The sequence below is a fragment of the Phocoena phocoena genome, chromosome 17 (genome assembly GCF_963924675.1).
Source record: "Phocoena phocoena chromosome 17, mPhoPho1.1, whole genome shotgun sequence".
In the NCBI taxonomy this organism is placed as follows: domain Eukaryota; kingdom Metazoa; phylum Chordata; class Mammalia; order Artiodactyla; family Phocoenidae; genus Phocoena; species Phocoena phocoena.
Window position 1 is genome coordinate 45,391,909 of NC_089235.1, and position 18,846 is coordinate 45,410,754.

Genomic DNA, 18,846 nt, shown 5'->3' on the forward strand with positions numbered 1-18,846 from the left:
TGCAGGGGCCATGGGTTCGAGCCCTGGTCCACGAAGATCCCACATGCCGCAGAGCAACTAAGCCCGTGCGCCACAACTACAGACCCTGCGCTCTAGAGCCCGTGAGCCACAACTACGGAAGCCCGCGTGTCTATTGCCCGTGCCCTGCAACGAGAAGCCACCACAATGAGAAGCCCATGCACCACAACGAAGAGCAGCCCCTGCTCACCACAACTAGAGAAAGCCTGCGTGCAGCAATGAAGACCCAACGCAGCCAAAAAAAAAAAAAAAAAAATCCCACCAGGCTTTAAAAAAAAAAAATTCAGTTGACCCTTGAACAAGGGTTTTAAATGCATGGGTCCACTTATATCTGGATTTTTTTTCTTAAATACGTAGTATAGGGATTTCCCTGGTGGTCCAGTGGTAAAGAATCTGCCTTACAATGCAGGGGATGTGGGTTTGATCCCTGGTCGGGGAACTAAGATCCCACATGCCGCAGGGCAACTAAGCCCCTGCGTCACAACTACTGAGCCCGCGCCTCAACTAGAGCACACGTGCTGCGAACTACAGAGCCCACGCACCCTGGAGCCTGTGCGCCACAGCAAGAGAAGAGGAAACCCGCACAGCACAACAAAGGGCCTGCGCGCCACAACGAAAGATCCTGCACGCCTCAACAAAGATCCCAGGTGCCATAACTAAGACCCAGCCACAGCCAAAAATAAATAAATAAATAATAAATCTTAACAAAAGATACGTCGTGCAGCACTGCAAGATCATCAACTGTTGGCTGAGTCTGCAGGTGCAGAACCATAGATACCAAGGGCCCCCTGTCAACTTACTCGCCGATTTCAGCTGTGCGGTAGTCAGTGCCCCTACTTCCTAGTAACCCCTGCAGTGTTCAAGGGTCAACTGTACCTGTTTACTGAGTACGGTAAGTGATGAGGAATGACAGGGAGAGAAGTGGGCAGTCTGATACATTTAACTATGTTAGGTTTTCTGAACGTGCCAGGGATTGAGCTTCAATATGAAGGGTTACTAATCCTGGGAGGATGTGGAAAAATGGTGCATTATAGGAGGAGGAAAAGATAAGTATTTAGAAACAGGAGTGAACATTTTAGTAACAGGTGTTGCTGAGACGGCTGTAGGCAAGATTCTAGATGGTTCCACCACCAGACTCATGACAGACAGCAGGGCAGGAGGAAGAGGCAAACTTATAATTGGGGATAGAGCCTGAATGTGGAATCCCTATTCCACTATGTCTTAGCTGTCTGATATTGGACAAGTTACTTAAACCTCCTAGTATCAGTTTCCTCATCTTATAAAATGGGGAAACACAGCAGGGGTGGGGTGAACATAAGGATGAAATGAGATGAGGCACGTGAACTGACCTGTAAAATTGGGAGGTGCTTAATCATGGTAGTTATTATCACGCTTAAGTCCAAAAGCAATTCACCCAAATTAGTGTCAGAACATTTATAAGGCTAACATACGTGAAACATGATACACCTATTACATCAGGTTTGAAAAAAAAAACCTTTGTTTTTATGAACAGCCAATTGGAACCCATTTAAAAAAATCCTAAATTAAAAGAAAAACAATGATACCTAAGCAAACAGATTGTGATTAAGAGATTATAAATACGTTTATTGGTAGTATTACTGAATACTGAATGCAGAGAATAGAATACAAAGAAATCAGCACTTAAAAGGAAACATAAATCTTTAAAAAATGCAATATATTTACATACATGTTAACCAATTTTGCACATCTGTGTAGAGTTACAGACAAAAGCAAAGCTAATTCCAAAGCTTTTAATCTGAATATACTTTGATTTTGAGTTCTAGTGTTCTCCATTCTAACATCCACGGTTTGCTGTATTTACACCAAGTATGATTAATTTTGTTTGTATCTAACCTAAAAGCAAGATGCTATGAGCTGATCCTGAGGCAGCCAGGTAAATCAGGAATTCTAGAACAGCTCTTTAAGACAGGATAAAGTCACATGAAAAATGCAAAAGAGAAAATATTAAGAAGCAAAAAGAATCACAGAAATACCAATTCTGCTTTAAATTATAATTTCTAATTCTAGCAACAATTCAACTAGCGGTAGCTTAGATGACTTATGTTCTAAAAAATAAAACCATTAGTTCTTTCACTATAATTTTCTGACTACACCCAATGAATAATTCTCAAGTCTTCATATCCTTTTTTAACAACCCAAGAATATGACTTAAACATAGCAGAATCATTAACAAAAGAGGCCTTCAAACAACTGCTAAAAGCTGCAATACAGTTTGGGGGCCATATTTCAATTTACATAATATTAGCATTCAGAAAGAGTTTATGACACCTAGTACAATAGAGTTCAACACTGTTAATTCAGAAATACACCATCCATTCTTGCCATCAGAGAACAACTGACATGTATGGGATTGTCACCACAATTCTAACAGGGCCTCTAAACAGGATTGCACATAAAATGAAAAAATTATGAACTATGATACAATTGTGACAACACAGCTAGCTTATAGAACTGAATTTTTCACCATAATAATAGTACTACAGAATTACAGTGACATTTAAACATCAGAATTATTTTCCCCTGCTAACTACTGAGTAGAGAAAGTTTTCTGACTGCATTTTTGATGAATAGAATATCTCTGAAATAAACACTAGGGGAAACTGACAAATGAACAAAATGAACTCAAGTTCATTCGTCACAGATATCAACAACAAGCAAAGCAGCTTAGAAAAAAATCAAAATTATCCTAAAAACAAATAAATATAAGATCAAATCAGTCATTTTTGAGGAAACTACAGCTCATTTTCAAAAGTTCTGTTTGGTATGTGACTAGACTTGAAAATATTAAAACAAACCGAGCATTCCAAAAATACTGATTTGCTCTACACAGGATTTGAAAAAAGCACTTCAAGTTTTAAGCTGAATGCTTCATTCTCCCCTAGCCCCCGCCCCCGATATTCCCCAGAGGGAGTAAATAAAAAGAGAAAAGCAGCTCTTGCAAAAATAAACAAAAACAAAACTACCAACCAAAACTAATCATATAAGACAACCTTCAAACACTTCACTTTAGTTGGTCTTATGTTAGGGTAAGATTTCTGTAGCAAGGATTTCCTAGTCTCATCCTCTATCTCTCATTCTTTAGTCACTTCCATGTTTTTATCAAACAAGGCTATGCAGAGCCTTTCCTAAGAAGTCAGGCTGAGTTGGAGGTAGCTTTAGGACAGTATACTTGACTACAGTATGTAGTTAGTTCTTCTACAAGGATTACAATGTGTAAAACTGCAAAAAGAAAAAATGTACAGCCCTCACTGCCTTGCACCAAGAGAAAACTTTGAGAAACTGAGAACAAACAACGGAAGCCAGGACACTGGCATCTGCCTCCTCTCCCATGGGCTCTTCTAATGCACCAGTTCAGGCTGGTTTTCCACGAAGGGTAGCACCCCACTCACATAGTAGGCGATGCCAAGAGACAGCAGAGCAATGACAAAGATCAAGAGCAACACCCTCCAGAAGCCCAGATCCTCTACAAACTCCTGCCATGTGGTTCGGAAGCTGGACAGGACCCCCTCACCTTGCTGCAGGTTGGGATTGAGGAGGGAATGGCTTTCCATGGCACTGCGAGAGAAGCAAAGGGAAAAGAAAGGGCATGAAACAACACATTTCAAAAACATAAAACCATAGGAACTGCATTGTTTAGAAAAGACCAACCTTAAAATACAATATTTACAAGAAGAAAACTGACATATATATATATATATATATATATATATATATATATATATATATATATATATTCTCACCCATTTGTGTACTGATTTATATACGTGCAGGTATCTGGACAATCTAACTTTAACTATAAACTGCTAAACAGTAATGATTATGTTTCTTGGTTTAGTATCTAGAAGAGTCAGTTAAAAATCCTTTTCTAATAAAAACGTCCCAAGCAGAAGTCTCGAAGTAGGTCAAATGAGTTGTTTCCACCAGGTACTAAAGCAAAACACATTTTGGTTATTTGAAATTTAGAATTCAACACGATGATTCAAAATTTGAGAACTCATGTTAATGGAAATAAGCAAAGACGGGCAAGTCTAAAAAACTGTTCTATAAAGTATGTGAATCTTAAAGTGAAAAGGGAATTTTTATTAATTTAGTTCAATAATCTGACCAATGAAGGAATTCCTTCTTTAAACTGTAATACTCTAGTAATGCATGCTTACTCTTCAGTCTGTTGTGCACTTGGACAGGGCTAACCATTAGGAATTCCTCTTAATAGGTTCCTCCTACTGGTTTTAGTTCCATCTTGTACAATAACACAAAATACGTTTATTTCTCTTCATATAAAGGCTGAGTCTACTTGAAAATAAGGTAGCACAAATACCATAAAAACACTGATTCAGGTTTTCGTAACTATATAAGCGAGAAATATGACCACTACAAATAGAGTATATCTGACATTGGTATTTGGAAGGCTGCACAGTGATGAATTTGAAGCTCTAAGGGATTAGCACCCACAATTATGTCACAACATACAGGACCAACAACAGGGTATCATTTAGATTAAAGCCACAATGACCATAATCACAGGTATCAACTATCTACCGCTGTTATTATCCTTCCTAAACTCCTTCTCTTCATAATCTTCCAACCATCTTGGGGCAGAACAATGGAAACAGCACAAAACAATGTCTTAAGAGCCTGGTTCATCATGCAAAATTGACAGTGGTTTTTTGTTTTTTTTTGGTAACCTATAACTTTATTTTACTTCTTGACACTGTTAAACAAAGGCACTTCAGCGTTTACTGGCATTTAGAGTCTTCTCTAATCATGGGAAGGTGATTTCTTAATGGGCCAATCTGTTTGACATCCAAACTTTTTTTAATATTTATCTTCTGAATAGGAGAAGACATTTTCAATGGGAATCTACAACAACACAAAAATTTAAAGAAAACTCAAGCAAGTTCAAAAATAAGATTAGAACTTTAAGAAGTTCAGGAGAGGTTAATTTTGACTTACATGAAATTTATTGACTACGTCTGAGTCAACATGCTCTCATACTTAAAGGTGTTAGATATACAGGTATCCCCCATTTTTTGAAAGTTTGCTTTATGCCTCCTCACTTTTAAGAAACATCTACAATACTACCAGTATTTGCTAACTGAAAGTAATCCCAAGAGGATTTTTGCTTTCATATGAAAAAAGGCGAAAAGCAAAAACAGTGTTTAATGTTTATTTTGCAGGAAGAGTGGCACCACCAAGCTCCTTCCCCAGGAACTACACGCAGCATCTCAGCATCCAGCCGCAATATCCTTGAACTGTGTCTGTGAGCATCTGTGCTTTATCTCGATTTATTTTGTGCATCCATTAGTAAGATGAGTCCTAAGGCAATTGCTTTATGCCATCTCGGCTTAAGGAAAGGTTTCCTAGGAACACTCTACTTTTGGATAGTGGCGGGTGGGGTAGGGACCTGTAAAATGAGAATTCAGTTGCACGTTCTCTAGGAGCCCATGAAGTTTTGCCAATCAGAACTGTCTGTAGCAACCTGATCCAATGAAATGTTTTCTACTGTCTAGGAAATACCTGATTCTAGCATGATGGTCTGTGTGTGCATGTGTAATCTTTTTTGTACATGTGTCACCTACACTGTCTCTGTCATCCCATACCTACAGAGTAAAAAGGAACTAAATTAAACTTAGGATATAAGGGGGTGTGGGGAAATGTTTTTCATCAACTTGACTCATAGGCCCTTAAGAAGTTATGCTATGTTTCAGGGAATCATAAGGGGACTGGAAAACACTAAATACATTCAAAATCTTGCTTTATCTCCTGTTCTAGAAAAGGCTAATCATTACACAGCTATGCCACAATGCCATGTACTAGCCAATCCCTTTAAACTTTTTCCCCACTTTTTTTATTTTTTAAAAAATATTTATTTGGTTGCACAGGGTCTTAGTTGTGGCAGGCGGGCTCCTTAGTTGTGGCTCGCAGGCTCCTTAGTTGCAGCTCACCAGCTCCATAGTTGCAGCACGTGGGCTCCTTAGTTGTGGCATGCAAACTCTTAGTTGCAGCATGCATGTGGGATCTGGTTCCTTAACCAGGGATCAAACCCAGGCCCCCTGCACTGGAAGCATGGAGTCATATCCACTGTGCCACCAGGGAAGTCCTCCCTCACTTTTTTTAAATTGATGTAATTCATGTACTATAAAATTCATCTTTTTAAAGTATGTGATTCAGGGGCTTCCCTGATGGTGCAGTGGTTAAGAATCTACCTGCTAATGCAGGGGACACAGTTTCCATCCCTGGTTCGGGAAGATCCCATATGCCACGGAGCAACTAAGCCCATGCGCCACAACTACTGAACCTGTGCTCTAGAGCCCGCAAGCCACAACTTCTGAGCCCACACGTCACAACTACTAAAGCCAGTGCGCCCTAGAGCCCACGCGCCACAATTACTGAGCCCGTGTGCTGCAACTACTGAAGCCCACTTGCTCTAGGGCCCACATGCCACAACTACTGAGCCCGCATGCTGCAACTACTGAAGCCCGTGTGCCTCAAGCCCATGCTCCGCAACAAGAGAAGCCACCACGATGAGAAGCCCACGCGCCACAATGAAGAGTAGCCCCTGCTCGCTGCAACTAGAGAAACCCTGCATACAGCAACAAGTAAAATTTAAAAAATTAAAGTACATGATTCAGTGGTTTTTAGTAAATTCACAAAGTTGTAGAACCATCTCCACTATCTAATTTTAGAACATTTGGTCGCCTCTATAATAAACTCTGTACCTTCAGCAGCCACTTCCCACTGCCCCTTCCCCTGCTCCTGGCAACCACTACTTTCTATTTGCTGATTATGGACACTTCATATAAATGGAATCATATGATATTTGGCCTTTTGTGCCTGGCTTCTCTCATGTAGCATGTTTTCAAAGCTCATCTGCGTTGTAGCACATATCAGTATTACATTCCTTTTTATGGTGGAATAATGTTTCACTAGATGGATAGATGACAGTTTGTTTATCCACTCATCATCGATGGACTTTTGGGTGGTTTCTACCTTTCGGTTATTATAAATAATGCTTCTATGAAATTCATGTACAAGTTTTTGTGTGACATGTGTTTTCAATTTTCTTGGGTGTATACCTAAAAGTAGAATTGTTGGGTCGTATGGTAATTCTGTGTAACTTTTTGAGGAGCTGCCAGACTGTCTTCCACAGCAGCTATGCTATTTTACATTCCCACCAGCAATGGATGATGGCTCGAATTTTTTCATATCATTGCCAGTAGTTGTTGTTGTCCATCTTTTTGATTGTAGCCATCCTATTGGGAATAAAGTGGTATTTCACTGTGGTTTTGATCTGCATTTTCCCTAATAACCAGTGATGCTGCTTTAAGCTTTTTAATTTAAGCTTCAACCACACCTTCCTACCATGACACTGAAGGGCAGGAGTAAGATAGGACAACTAGGTAGTACAAGTATTAATAATTCAATTTTCAAAGAACAGGCTTTACATAATGCCGTAAATAATGCAAATTCTCATGCTGAAGTGCAATGGCAGGTACGTGAAAGAAGTAGGAATAAATACTTCATATTGCATTGCTCAAATGACTAATCACTTCTTAGTTAATAAATAATCACAACTGAGGCAAAATAAAGTATATTTCTAATAAAGAGATGCCAAGAAATTGGCTATTAACAAAATATACCAAGCAAAGTCCTGAATATATACCAAGAAAGTGCACATTCTTGGACATTTTTCACAGTAAAGAAGCTTAAAGTAGTTTTGAAAATAAATTTTAAGTTATTTTGCAAGAACATGATCTTTAATAAAAAACAGATAACTCAATGTTATTGAATTGCTTATAGCATCTTGACTGCCAATCCAGAGCACACAGGTGAAAGAAGGGCTTGCCAATGCACCTCTGGCTTCTTATTTTATGTACTTGCCAGCCTTCAGTGATAACTCATAAGGAGCATGCACCGTTCTAGAAGTAAAACTGTTTAATTTCTTTGGACAATAATAAGTATTTGTAACAAACAAAATAATCCTAAACTTGAGAGTAGAATTAATGGTCCCCAAGGAGTACACCAGGCAGTCCACGAAGAGGGAGGAAAGGAGTCACGGGCACAGAAATTAAGGGTGAACTATGAAAAACAGAGGATTTCATCTGGAACTCACAGAAACAATGATCTCAACAGTCTAAGTGGACCATATGCTCCTAATTCCAAGTCTTGGTCAATCTGCTACTGGGTCAATAGCTACTGAGGGCCCTAGTCCACCGAAAATTGTGGGAGGAGACTATAAATCTCATCATCCTTCCTCCCCTGTAATACCTGGAAAGCTTAAACTCCATGGTGGTCAACCAAACTACATGCTAGTACAACTAAGTCTGGCCTAGAGACTTTACCTGTTGAGCCTGTGATGCCAGAGAAAAGATGCCTGGTCACCTTTCCAGAGCTCCCTGAACTATGTTCTAAACTGCTTCTAGATGAGAAATGATGAGATATTTGAGACCCTGTCAGTCACTACATCTTAGCTTCAATTACTTACAGGAGCCCAAATTTCATTTGTTCCGTCTCATGTAAAAGTCACTTTCACATCACTGAACTGTGTATGTGTTAAGTCTTGTCTTACTCTCCTGTTTTACTTTTCCTCAGCACTTTAATTCCCTACCTCTGAAAGGTAGCTTTTTGGTCTTTTCTAATACTGTCCAAGTTCTTGTCCTGACTTATCTTTCTCCTCCTTTTTTGAAATTCCATTCTTTTTGTGATCTGTACTTAAATTCTCAGATTCCTGTTTCCCTCCCTCTTATTCAGCTCTTTTCACTTGTACTACCAATACAGCAGGCTGCCCTTGCCCAGTGGCTAACAGAACATTCTGTGCATGTGGGCACACAGTACTTTCCGTTAATAGCTTTTCAATTGTAATCTGGAGCCATAAGGACTAATATAAGTTCAAAGAAAGTACCAAAGCACTTTACTTGAAAGTATCAAAGTACCTTTCACTCTCAGCTGTCTGCATAGTCTCCAGTTTTGAGTGAGTTCCTCTGTTAAATCCTTTTACCTCCTGCTCTTCCAAAGATTCCAGCAATCGGATGACATCTTTATTCACTCCCCTGCGCTTTGCCAGAACCAGGGGTGTAGCACCTTGATGATTGCTAAAAAGTTCATAAAAATAAAGAGGTTATATTATACTGTTAGTAGCCATTTGTTTAGATCTCAGTGAGGAAGGCATGGGCCCTATTAACTCGAAATTAAAACCCAGAGCAGAACCAGCCGTTGAGGTGGAACCTGAATTTTGAGTTAACCTTTTTTTTTTTTCCTTTTAGAGAAAAAGGAAAAAAAAAATATACAGGCAAGAGTAGATAAATGAGAATAAATAAAAGAAAAGGAGGGCATCTTCCTAGAAATTAATTGGAAAATTCTAGATTCATCCTTATCTGACATTTATATATTTCATGAGAAGTGTGTATATATTTTTTAAATGTCTAAGAATTAAACAAACAACAAAAAAAAACACCCACGCTCAAAAGCAATCAAATAAGCTGCTTTGGTTCACCTAGCTATTTAACAACAGGAGAGAGCCCAAGTAACACTGAATCCTATAGTTAATTCCCACCACATCTTGTTCTGTAGCAGCAGAACCACTTACTGTCTTATTCAAATTTAGGGACACTAGAGCACCAATAAATTAGGGCAACATGAAACTGTGGCTTAAAAGTCAAGGTCACTTTTTAAAGTGGCCTGATCTTTCCCACTCAAGAGATGGAATCACTAAAACAAACCAAAAAAACCACTACTTCTTCAAATTGTTCAGTATCAAAAGGACTGTGAGCACCCCAGAGAGATTAGGAAGCTAGCATGGTATATTATAGGACAGAAGGCAAACAAGCTTTGGAATCAGGTGGAACGAGGTTCAGATTCCAGCTGTGTGACCTTTGTTAAGTCATTTAACTCAGAATGCTTGTCTCAATTATTTCATCTATGAAATGAATACCTACCTTAAGAGTTATTCATTCTGAGGATTAAATGAGCTAAACACAGTATGTGCAGTGCCCAGGCTGTAACAGATTGTCGACAAGTGCCCTTGTCTTACAATACACAATTAATTAGTAGCAGAACCTAGCCACTATTTTCATAGAAAGACATACACTGCTTCAGCATAAACCTAGAAGTCAGACTCTTGTTCCCTCACTCATTGTCCTCAATACCCTTCTGAACTTGCTGTGCTCAATCGGTGAGGAAACAAAATCAACGGACTCCAAGATTAGATCATTGGTTGACAGACTAATGGGAAGAAGTGACAAGACTTCAAAAACCACAGAACTTACCAAATATCAATTTTGAGTCCATTGGAAACTAAGAATTGAATGGTATCCACGTGGCCACAGAGATGAAGAGCTGTGTTTCCCTGATAATCTGTGGCCAGGAGATCAGCACCAAATTTATGTAATAACTGGCAGATGTCTACATTCCCTCGGGCTGCTGCGAGGTGAAGGCCTGTCCTGCCCCTGGTGTCACGAATATTTGGGTCAAAGCCACTTTCCAAAAGCCTCTTGGAGTAGTTAAAGTCTCCATCGATACAGGCTTGTAGCAGGGGCACGTTAGTCTGAGAAGAATCATTCACAAAAACGTAGGACATTGTTCAGATGTGGTGACGGAATGTGCCTGTAATGAAATACGAGGTGAACAAGATTCAGAGAAGCCAACTAAATCAAGACAATGAAGTCATTTAGAAAAGCGCTATTTCTTTTTCTTCTTGGCCTCCTGCCTCTAATAAATTACCTCACCAAACAGAAACAACAACAGAGTTATCAATTACTATTTTTTTATTTTCCATTAAAATGTCTCATTTTTCTCATATCTGTTGAATCAAAATTGCAATTAAATTACCATAAAGCCATACTTCACTTTTCATCATATAAAAACACTGAGATTTTTTTTTTTGGCCGCGCCACACGGCACGTGGGTCTTAGTTCCCCAACCAGGGATCAAACCTGCATTCCCTGCATTGGAAGCATGGAGTGTTAACCACTGGACGGCCAGGGAAGTCCCTGGATTGAGATATTTTTAAAGTGAAGCAAAATATAAGTGCTTAGGGCTTCCCTGGTGGCGCAGTGGTTGAGAGTCCGCCTGCCGATGCAGGGGACACGGGTTCATGGCCTGGTCCGGGAAGATCCCACATGCCGCAGAGCGGCTGGGCCCGTGAGCCATGGCCGCTGAGCCTGTGTGTCCAGAGCCTGTGCTCCGCAACGGGAGAGGCCACAACAGTGAGAGGCCTGCATACAGCAAAAAAAAAAAAAAAAAAAAAAGATATAAGTGCTTAGATTTAAGTTTATTACATCATCAGAAGACAAAGACAGCATGTTCCTTAAACTTCATAAAACTACCTATACACGCACATACACACACACAAACGCTACTACTGGTAGAGATTCTTATTGAAAACAAAGTAATTCTCTTTCATATATTTGCTTTTTATTGTATTTGAGATATTCTATATGGTAAAACAGAATTATCAGCTCAAAAGTTAACTAGATCATCATGAAAAAAGCAATAACTTAATTCACACTCAATAAGGACCTGCTAAATGTTGTGTTTAGAGCACAAACTTCAAATTTTTCATAGAAAGAGAAAAGCTAAGGAAGGCAACAAACTAAATTTAAAAACTGGAAGTATCATGAAATTAAGGATTCTGTCCTTTTTACAGTATTGATCCTATTCTGCTTTGTTCTGTGGTTATCTAAATATCTGATTTTGCCAAACTCCCACTGTCTTAAGATGGAGAGATGAGGAAAAACAGGTCTCTGTGGGGATGCAGAGGCAGGACAAAGGCAGCAATCCCAGCTGTGTCCATGCTAATACTTCACCCATCTGAGTAGCCTCGGTTCACCAGTAGGTGTTTCCACACATCCTTCATTGATACTTCCCTGCCCTCAGCAATCTCTTGGTCTCTCAGTGCGTGCGTGTGTGTGTGTGTGTGTGTGTGTGTGTGTGTGTGTGTGGGTGTGTCTCCACCCCACCTGCAATTGTCCTTTCCTTGGTTCATTTAAGAAAAAGTTAAAGCCTGACAAAAGAAACTTTACTAAGAAGTTAAAGAGAAAACAAACCAAAACAAGAAAACACAAAGGCAGAGACCGATGTGTTCGTTAAGATGGCTCCCTCACTCTAAGGTTAAGAAAGCTTAGTCATACATGAGCTTGGCTTATAACTTATCAGGCAAAGTCTTCCTGGAACACAGATGGAACTGGATGCTAGATCAATCTATTGTGCCTAACCTCCCGGGGATTTAGGAAAGCCTGGCTCTGGAGTGCGGTGAGATTCTTGGCCCCCACTCCTTTTAGCCTGGTTTCCAGCAGAGCCACTGTCCCTCTATTCCTGGGCCACCTTAAGCTCTGCTGCTGCCATGCGTGCAAGGGGGAAACATTAACACAGACTGAGAGCCTGTTCCGAGCCAGGCACTGCATTAAGGGGTCTTAATGAATTTTATTTAATCTTCCTAACAAGTCCATAGTAAGATTTATTATACCTGAATTTTATTTAGTAAGGAGTCATTGAAGGATTTCAAGTCAAGGAAATGGCATGGTCTTAGTATATTAGTCTTTCAGAAAGATGACTTTCTGGCAATACAGAGAGGTTAGTTTGGAGAGGGTCAAGATTGGAGACAGGGAGATCAATCAGTGTCATTGTAGAGATCCAGGCAAGAAATGATGATAGCCTGCTCTAAGGCAGTGGCAGAGAGAAGGGGGCATACTGGAGAGCGATACACTAGATAGCATGAACACAACTCAATGACCTGTTGGATATAAAGGGTGAGAAGGAGCTGTTAAGGATAATGCTAAATAATGGGAAAATATGTTTATGATTAAGAGTTACAGGGATCAAGATAAGATAAACCTCAGATTATGACACTATATAATGCTTTTTAAAGAAATTAACCCAATGGGAAGACGTTTCTCAAAAAAACAGTCAAGAATTCTCTTTCAAGGGTAATCTCCCTATTTTCCCCTACAGTAGTCATTGGATTGGACCATAAAAAAGACAGAGGTATCACAAGCTTTTAAAAAATTAAAATACCACATATCAAGTGCTTTTCAAGAGGTACCATGTTTCGGTTAAATTCTCTAAGAATAGATAATGAAAAACAATCTACTTGGTATTTTTGGTTCAAACAGTTAAGAATTCTTGTGGTTTGCAGACTGGGATTCTTTCGAATATCAGCTCAGTAAAAAGGACAAGTCTTTCTTGTCTATTTTTTAAGTGAGAATAAGCATGGTTTATTTTGTGATTTCTTTGTGCCCTTGAGAAACTACTAACCTCCAAATTTAATAAGCCCAATGATAGATAACATTTTTCATCTTGACTATAGAACTGAATCTGCCCAAAAGCAAGGCCACAGTTCACTGAAGCTTTCACATGTTGTGAGGGAGTCCACAGTAGAAAATACTCACGTAAGCCTTAAGATTAGATCTTTCTCTTCGTGGTCCCACGGCAGTTTCTCTGAATTTTTAAGAAGGTTCAACAGACTATCCAGAAATGTGCCAGCAAGGATCTATAATAAATAGAAAATTCAGTTATAACAAAGATGTGGTGTGAAAAAGGACTTGCTATTCTACTAAACATAGACAAGGTACAGGGACCTGTAGATATTTTCCAGAAAATCTATGGGTAAGGCATCAACTTATGAGGCTACTAAAGTCAATGACGAGTAATAAAGTGGTGAAAAGGAGGAAAGAAGGGCTTAATAAGGAGAAGCTCTGTTGCCCACTAACAAGAAAGCACGGTCAGAAAGATGAAAGAAAGAGAGTCAGATTATGTTACCATCAATAGAGGAGAAACTGCACTCTGAAAATTCACTCTAACTTACCAGAATTTGGAATGCATATTTTTCCTATTATAAATGGTGGCTACATCTCAGGTTAGCCCACTAAAGCAATTTTAGAAATAAAATGCTATTTGCAGTGGGGGAATAAATTAAAAACAACCAATACTTGTGTTTAAACCAAACAGGTACATTTAGGGAAAAAAAAATGTCTCATCTGTCTTGAATACTGGTACTTCAATCTCCTCCTGAGATTGTCCAACTACCTTTTCTTTTCAGTGTGAAAGAAAACTGGCTCAAATCTATCTGCAGTCTTTTCCACATGCCTGACCCCACCCCTCCTGCATCTCGGTGCAGCCCCACACTCACACTTTCACTGGGACCCCCCTCAGGTTTCCCCTTAGAGCACTGACAGACATCTGAAGAGTCCCCCGTCAGTCCCACTGCACTCTTCTCTTGAAGGAACGTGGAAGCGAGAGGGTCATGGACAGGCAGCGTGGACCACAAAAAATCAATAGTAATTTGTTAGGCAAACATTTACTGTGTGCCCAAAATGTTCCAGATAATATGCTAAGTGGTAAATTTGGGATATAAAGTCTAAATCCCAAATTTATAGTTCCAGCTGAAATTCATGACTTTTACTAGTCACTTACGCTGTCATCAAGTCCCTTTAAATAAACTTATAGGGAATAATCAATGGCATTTTATAAAGCTCCATTTACCATACGTAAGTCAGGTTGTATCGTAAGGGCTATCAGTGAGGTTGGAAGTGAAGACAAATTACATGTGAGGACCAGTCCCACAACAGTTCAGCAAATATCATGATGACATGATTATACGCAAAACATCCAACCCTATTCAACTGTTCCCTATATTTCTGCAAGTCTGTAATACCAGTTTAGACAGATTTCATTATCACTGAGCCACTTAATTGATTTCCCTGAACAAACAGTCTGTGTTCACCCAAAGCCTACTATTTTCCTTTTATGTCCTGCTCACTAGAGCTGAGCCTTCATGACTAAAGTCTAATATATTAATTTAAGATGTGACTTTTTCAATGTTAAAATGGTACAGGGGTTTATTCTGAAGATAGTAGGATTTATATTATGAAAAGGACAAGTGTAGCTGTTTATTTGGAGATAGAATTATCGATTATATAGTTATGTGCCCCCAAAGTAATCCTAATGTTTCCTTAAATCCATAAGAAAGACCATTTTCTGCCAGTTTCTTTTGATATGACAAGGTCACATAAGAAAATAAACGATCAAATTACAAATTTATGTGATTTCAAACTTAATGCTATATAAATGCATTAGACCTAATTACTAGAAACCTGCCAAGAAAATGCTGAAGACCCTAAATATACCACTAGAAAGCTACTGATAGATTCCCCAAGAAATAATGGAAATGAATAAAAATCGGGACACGTTAACTATTGTCCAAAGGGTGAAGAGGACTAAAGATTTTTTAAATTAAACCTTTTATTTTGAGATAATTGTACATTCAAATTCAGTTGTAAGAAACAATACAGAGAGATCCTGTGTACCTTTCACCCAGTTTCCCCTGATGGTAACACAGAGTAAAACAACAACCAGGATATTGACATTGATACTGTCAGGATACAGAATATTTCCAGCCCCACCAGGATCTTTGCCCTCTTACAGCCACACCTACTCCCCTCCTGCCCCTACCTCTCCTTATCCCCTGGAAACCACTACTGTTTTCCATTACTATAATTCTGTCATTTCTAGAGTGTTACATAAATAGAGCCATACAGTATGTAACCTTTGAGGATTTTTTTTTTTCACTCAACATAATTCTCTGGAGATTTATCTGGGTTGTTATCTGTATCAACAGTTTGTTTCTTTTCTACTGCTGAGTAGTATTCCAAGGTATGGATGTACCACAGTTTAACTGTCTACCTACTAAAGGACATCTGATTATCTCCAGTTTTGGGGCATTATGTTAAGGCTTCTAAAAACATTCAGGTACATATTTTTATATTAAGTCTTCATTTCTCTGGGATAAATGGCCAGGAGTGCAATGTCTGGGTCATAGAGAGGCCTAAAAATTTTGATGAAAAGATTGTTGAGTGTAAATGTGCTCATCTTCTCCATGAAGAAAGGAAGGAAGGAAGGAAGGAAGGAAGGAAGGAAGGAAGGAAGGAAGGAAGGAAGGAAGAAGGAAGGAAGGAAGGAAGGAGGAAGGAAGGAAGGAAGGAAGGAAGGAAGGAAGGAAGGAAGAAGGAAGGAAGGAAGGAAGGAAGAAGGAAGGAAGGAAGGAAGGAAGAAGGAAGGAAGGTCTTCTTTGAAGTCATTTCTCTGGGTGCTAGGAGAGTAAGAGATTATTTATGGAAGAGTTTGTAGGACCTGCCATTTGGAAGGGCTCAGGTAGAAGTCCTGGTATTTACCAAAGGGAATGTGTCATAAGAACCATTCCACAAGCAGAGTTAGAGGCACTAAAGTGTGATATCTTTCAAGATTCACAGAAGGCTGAGCCTGTCACCTTGTGAATGGATATGGGCATACTGGAGGCTGCTTTAGAGGTGGGGAAAGCAGAAGGGAGAGAGACGTGATACACAGTCTGACTGTCCTGAGAGGCGCTACTTTCAGCAGTGAACAGCACTCTAGAGAGGCAGTTTCTCTACTGTCAGATGTTCAAAGAGCTTGTTTACTCCACCCAGAATGTATCTGGAGCTGGAATGCCAGAATCCCAATTCAGCTACTTACTAGCTGTATGACTTAAGCACCCAAAAAATAACAGTTATTACTCTCCTGGGGCTGGGTACAGTCCTCAACTGTGCCCTAGCTTGCACAGAACACTGATCCTCTGGTAACACAGCAGTTTCTAACAACTGGGTAACCTCTAGTGGGGAGTAAAGACCTCCAGGAAAGAAAAAGAGAACTGGTTCCTCCTGGCAGAAGAAAAACCACAAGAACAGCCAATAATGGGAATAGTCAAGCCCCAGAAAGTCCTCTGGTTGTTCACCATGGCCTGGTTCTGATTCCTAAGGGACAGTGTCCATAAGGGACAGTGTCCAATGACTGGCTCAGAGGCTAACTCCCTGGGATTGTTAAAAGCAGGACTTTGGGGGTCAGATCTTAGAGGGCTGGCACAGCTTGCTATTTAAAACTCCAACTCCATGCTCTGTGGCACTGCCCAGGAAACTTCATGAGGATGGAGGCACTCATCCTTTGGGACAAGGCAGTCACCCAGATCTCAGTAACAAGAGCTTCTAACGCCAAACAGCACTTGTCTCAACCCACATAACAATAAGGAGGTTTTAGTGAAAGCTTGTGAGTCCCCAACTTGATAAGAAAGTTCTAGTTAATCCTCTCTTTCCTTTATATTTTATTTTATGTTAATCTTAGGTCAATCTACAGAACTTTAAGATAAGTATTAAGAACTAATGGAGAGAACGGAGCCCGCGTTTCTGCAGAGCTGGAACTCCCCGCTTGGGGTCTCATCCCTCCGCCGTCACGGAACTGCCCAGGAGCCCAAGAGGAGGGAGGCCTCACTGAGGATGCCGGCTCCGGAGGGGCCCCGGCAGCCGAAGCCGCAACAGTCCTGGGGACCGCGGGGCAGATGTTTCAACAAGTAACTTAAAGACAAAATGGAAAAACAAGGAGGTTTGTGCCTGAGATGACGCTGACATGAAACCATGGATGGCCACCTTGTGCCAGCCGTGTGGATGAAAGGCTCTTGGTACTCCAGCCAGGAGTCAGTGCTGTGCCTCTGAGCTGGGAGAGCCAACTTCAGGACACTGGTCCACAAGAGGCCTCCCAGCTCCACGTAATATCAAACAGCGAAAATCTCCCAGAGATCTCCAGCTCAACGCCAAAACCCAGCTTTACTCAACGACCAGCAAGCTACAGTGCTGGACACCCTATGCCAAACAACTAGCAAGACAGGAACACAGCCCTATCCATTAGCAGAGAGGCTGCCTAAAATCATAATAAGGCCACAGACACCCCAAAACACACCACCAGACGTGGACGTGCCCACCAGAAAGACAAGATCCAGACTCATCCACCAGAACACAGGCACTAGTCCCCTCCACCAGGAAGCCTACACAACCCACTGAACCAACCTTAGCCACTGGGGACAGACACCAAAGACAATGGGAACTGCGAACCTGCAGCCTGCGAAAAGGAGACCCCAAACACAGTAAGTTAAGCAAAATGAGAAGACAGAAAAACACACAGCAGATAAAGGAGCAAGGTAAAAACCCACCAGACCTAATAAATGAAGAGGAAATAGGCAGTCTATCTGAAAAAGAATTCAGAATAATGATAGTAAAGATGATCCAAAATCTTGGAAATAGAATAGACAAAATACAAGAAACGTTTAACAAGGACCTAGAAGAACTAAAGAGCAAACAGTGATGAACAACACAATAAATGAAATTAAAAATTCTCTAGAAGGGATCAAGAGCAGAATAACTGAGGCAGAAGAACAGATAAGTGACCTGGAAGATAAAATAGTGGAAATAACTACTGCAGAGCAGACTAAAGAAAAAAGAATGAAAAGAACTGAGGAGAGTCTCAGAGACCTGTGGGACAACATTAGTTCCAGAAGAAGAAGAGAAAAAGAAAGGGACTGAGAAAATATTTGAAGAGATTAGGGAAGCTGAAAACTTCCCTAACATGGGAAAGGAAATAGTTAATCAAGTCCAGGAAGCACAGAGAGTCCCATACAGGATAAATCCAAGGAGAAACACGCCAAGACATATATTAATCAAACTATCAAAAATTAAATACAAAGAAAACATATTAAAAGCAGCAAGGGAAAAATAACACACAAGGGAATCCCCATAAGGTTAACAGCTGATCTTTCAGCAGAAACTCTGCAGGACAGGAGTGGCAGGATATATTTAAAGTGATGAAGGAGAAAAACCTACAACCAAGATTACTCTACCCAGCTAGGATCTCATTCAGATTTGATGGAGAAATTAAAACCTTTACAGACAAGCAAAAGCTGAGAGAGTTCAGCACCACCAAACCAGCTTTACAACAAATGCTAAAGGAACT

The 18,846-nt window shown here is 40.1% G+C and overlaps 1 protein-coding gene across 1 annotated transcript; it reads right to left on the reverse strand.

The window, feature by feature from the left end:
* Positions 1-2,769: 2,769 nt before the first annotated feature.
* On the reverse strand, positions 2,770-13,546 carry ANKRD46 (ankyrin repeat domain 46). Its single transcript, XM_065895617.1, has 4 exons — positions 13,446-13,546; positions 10,326-10,662; positions 8,994-9,152; positions 2,770-3,615 (listed from the first exon to the last, which is right to left on the reverse strand). Exons 2-4 carry the CDS (start codon positions 10,634-10,636, stop codon positions 3,399-3,401), a joined length of 687 nt encoding a protein of 228 aa, XP_065751689.1. The 5' UTR covers positions 10,637-10,662; positions 13,446-13,546; the 3' UTR covers positions 2,770-3,398.
* Positions 13,547-18,846: the final 5,300 nt, after the last annotated feature.